Source organism: Alligator sinensis, unplaced genomic scaffold, assembly GCF_000455745.1.
Source record: "Alligator sinensis unplaced genomic scaffold, ASM45574v1 scaffold27_1, whole genome shotgun sequence".
NCBI classification, from domain to species: domain Eukaryota; kingdom Metazoa; phylum Chordata; order Crocodylia; family Alligatoridae; genus Alligator; species Alligator sinensis.
Window position 1 is genome coordinate 699,479 of NW_005842554.1, and position 3,549 is coordinate 703,027.

A 3,549-nucleotide genomic window follows, 5' to 3' on the forward strand; every position below is an offset into this window, starting at 1 on the left:
GCTTTCAGGTAGGAAGCAATTTCAGTGACTCGCTGTAGGTGCCAGTAGTCAAAGTGCCCCATGGCACTGCCCAATTTAGATCCTGAGAGAGGTAATGGAATCCTGTGGAGGTTAGCCAAAGCATGAAGCAGGATTGTTTCTTCCTCAGAGTAAGGCTTGAACCTTGGAAGGACGGTTAATACTTATATGACTTGCACCTACAAGTCCTAAGCAATATTGTGTTAGGGACTGCTCAAACACTCAGAAGGATAAAGCCCCTGTCCCAAACAGCCTTCAAACTAAACAAACAAGCAGAGAAAGATGAGGAGAAACAGAGGTACAGAGATGGGGAAGTGGCTTGGCAAAGGGCACACAGCGGATCAATGACAGAGCCACAAACAGAACTTGCATCTCCTGATACTCAATCCAGTGCCATTTGGTAGATAACACTGCCTCTCAGTGGAGTCACTGAAGTATCAGCTTCTCTTTGGGGAATGACCTAGTTGAAGCAAACAGTCAGCTATTTTTATGGCAGAGGAGAGGGTCCCAAATGGTGTTATTGATGCTCCCATACCCACATCCTGCTCAGCTTGACAAGACTGTGAAGCAGAGTGAAGAGGCTCGATCTAGAACAAACTGTGACTAACACTGTTTACCATATCAGCAAGGCTGGTAGCATTGGAAACACTGAAAGGACATGGGGGAACGAGCCAAGTTTAATTTTTATCTTTCCTTGAGCTAACAGCAGAGGGAAATGGTGAACAGATAACCCAGGGACTGAGATACTTTCATGCAAAGGGTTCATCAAATAATTTCAGATGTAATTCAATCCAAATCTGTTTCTAGATAATTTGCACATAAAGGTTGAAGTGGGCAAGTCTTACCCTGGTGAGCATTTACTCTTCTAAGTATGGTCCTATGGGATTTGATGTCATTGCTCATGTGAGTAAGGATTGCACAATCTAGTCCTAAACTAATCCCCTAAATTATCTGCTATTGGTAGAATAATTATTTATATTTCAGTAGTGTACTGAGGCCCTGAACCAAGTTCAAAGCCTTTTGTTCTAGGTACCGTACTTAGCACATAGAAAAATGTACAATCTAAGGGTTTGTCTACACGGGGATTATAATCCAGAATAGCTCTTCTGGACTAAACCTTTAAAATCAGATTCATTTATACCTGGATAGACAAAAGTGCTCTAGCTCTGGCGCCTTCTCACAGGGAGTCAATCCAGAAGCACTATTCCACATTAAAATTTCACCCAGATTAATGTTAATGAAGATAAAAAACTTAAATAGATAAGAACAAGGATTCAGCTGTGACAGATGGGGCAAGACAGTTAAAGTGACTTGCTCAAGATTGTGCAAGGAGTCAATGGGCACACCTACACAAGATACTAATACACAGTAGACTAATTCTACAGTCAATTAGTGCTTCACAGCAAAAGCTGTGCTAATGAGCTATTGCACGGTAGAATTAGCCTACTGTGCATTAGCATCACTAAAAGAGCATGCACCAGCAGTACTGCACAGTAGCACCAGTTACTGCGCACTGAGTTAGTACCTGTTATTACAGGTACTAAACTTAATGCACAGTAACAACATTGCATTAATGCATGTGTAGACATGCCCAGTGGCAGGGAAGGAAATTGACTCCACATCTCTTGCCCCTCGCTATGTTTCCTATCTGTCTGTAAAGAACAGCTGAGGTTTGCAAAGGTAACTAAAGGTATCTGGACACCTGATTCTTATTTTAAGGAGTCCTTAGGTATCTGCATTGATACTTTTTCCCAGGCCAAAACCCTTCCAGTTATTTAATCACAAAACATCCTTCCTGCACTGATATGCTTAGGGGAATATTTCCCCCTGCTTTCTCCCACAGTCCAGGCTCCTAATCTCTCTCTGGCTCTTCACAGTCCTGTCTGTGCTGCTGGTGCCAGAGACCGACCCTAAGCATCACACCAACGGATGATAAAGGGTCTGTTGGGAAGTGGAAAGCCAATGGGCAGGAACTTGGTCTGGACCGGAGCAGCTCCCACTTGAGTAACAAGTACAGCTCTTCCTAGAGATACATAAATCAATGGGGAGAGAGGGAGAGGATGAGAGACAGCACCGCAAGAGATGAAAGGAGACGTCTATCTCACTCGCAGTCATTTCCTGGATGGGTCTGAATCATTCACCTTCATTTTACAGCTGCTGGAAACAGCAGGAGCTTCACTCCCTACCTTAACCCAACTCAGAGCTCAGCCATAGCCTGGGCCATAACTGCAACCCTAAACCTGCCTGTACTTTCATTCATTTATGATCTTTTCTGCACTCCTCTAAGGATAATTTGGTTTTTAAATCCACAAAGAGAAAGATGAGTGACCCTGGGACCATTGCTCTCCAGCTATGGGGCAAGGGGTGCTGGGATTGATCTCACACTGAAACTGACAAGGGACATCAGCAGGGGAAGGTGAATTATCATTTCCAGATTTGATCCATTTAAGAACCCAAAGCAAAACTGATGCAGCTGCATCACCAGCACTTCACCTTCCCCTCTTTGCTGCTGGGACACAATTGCTAGAAATGAAATTCACACCGTGGCAAAGAGCCAGCACCAACCCTAGTTACCACTTAAGTTCTATTGGAGCCCATTGGATTCACATTTCCTGCTGGGTGTTTACTCAGGGGATGAATTTCACCCTTTGTGTCCATATTGTAATAAAGGCAATGGCATGTATATAATAAAGCTTCTTAGGGGATGTTATATTCATAGTAGTATCAGGGTTAAGAACCTGTTCTGTATTTGAAATTATAGCTTATACACACACACACACATAGACACACACGTGTGTATGTAGGCTATATATATATATATATATATATATAGCCTACTGTAGCTTCTACCCTCCCTTCTATAGGGTAGCTTCTTTTCATTGTATCTTCTATTGTGAGAGCTGAAGGAGCCAGCTAGGTCTGTTTTACATTGTTGTTTGTAAATGCAAGCAAGGGAATGGCAACACTGGCTAGAATTAGGGTGGGGCTAGGACCAGGCAGTGTCCTGATTTCTTCATCCAGTCTTCCACTCTATCAGCTTTTCACTTAAGCCTGATTTGCATCACTATACAGTGTCCCAGTCCTGGTCCTCTTTAGAACAGAAGCTATCAGCTCTGGTGTTGTGCTGTGGACAGATCTGTACTTGGAGCCAGGAAATTCATGGCATGCAATTTGTCAGTGAACTGTAGGGGGAAAGGAATTGCTGAGCACCATTGGTTCTGAGCAACACTCTGCCCAGGAACTTAGATAAAGGAGCACACCACAGTGTAGACTCATAAGGGACTATTAGATCATCTAGACTGACATCCTGTGTGACACAGGTCAGAGAATTTCATCCAGGTCCTCCTGCACTGAGCCCAGTAACTCATATTTAACTAAAACATCTGAAGCTGAAGATTTCAAGAGATAGAAGAACCATGATTTGGAAGTTTCTTTCACTAGCAGGTCACCCTCAAGGACACAGTTCAGAGACTTCCCTAAGGACAATGCAGATTGGCTACTGATGGCGATTGTTATTTCATTTCAGTGGGC

At 43.4% G+C, this 3,549-nt stretch overlaps 1 protein-coding gene across 1 annotated transcript in view; it reads left to right on the forward strand.

Annotated features, from left to right (window-relative positions):
- The window catches only part of LOC102382089 (endothelin receptor type B-like), a 29,019-nt gene extending 26,216 nt beyond the window's left edge, over nucleotides 1-2,803 (forward strand). Inside the window, exon 8 of the mRNA XM_025213855.1 lies at nucleotides 1,885-2,803. Within this exon, the coding sequence (XP_025069640.1) occupies nucleotides 1,885-2,045 (161 nt within the window). The 3' untranslated portion in view covers nucleotides 2,046-2,803. The remainder of the gene's footprint in view (nucleotides 1-1,884) is intronic.
- Nucleotides 2,804-3,549: the final 746 nt, after the last annotated feature.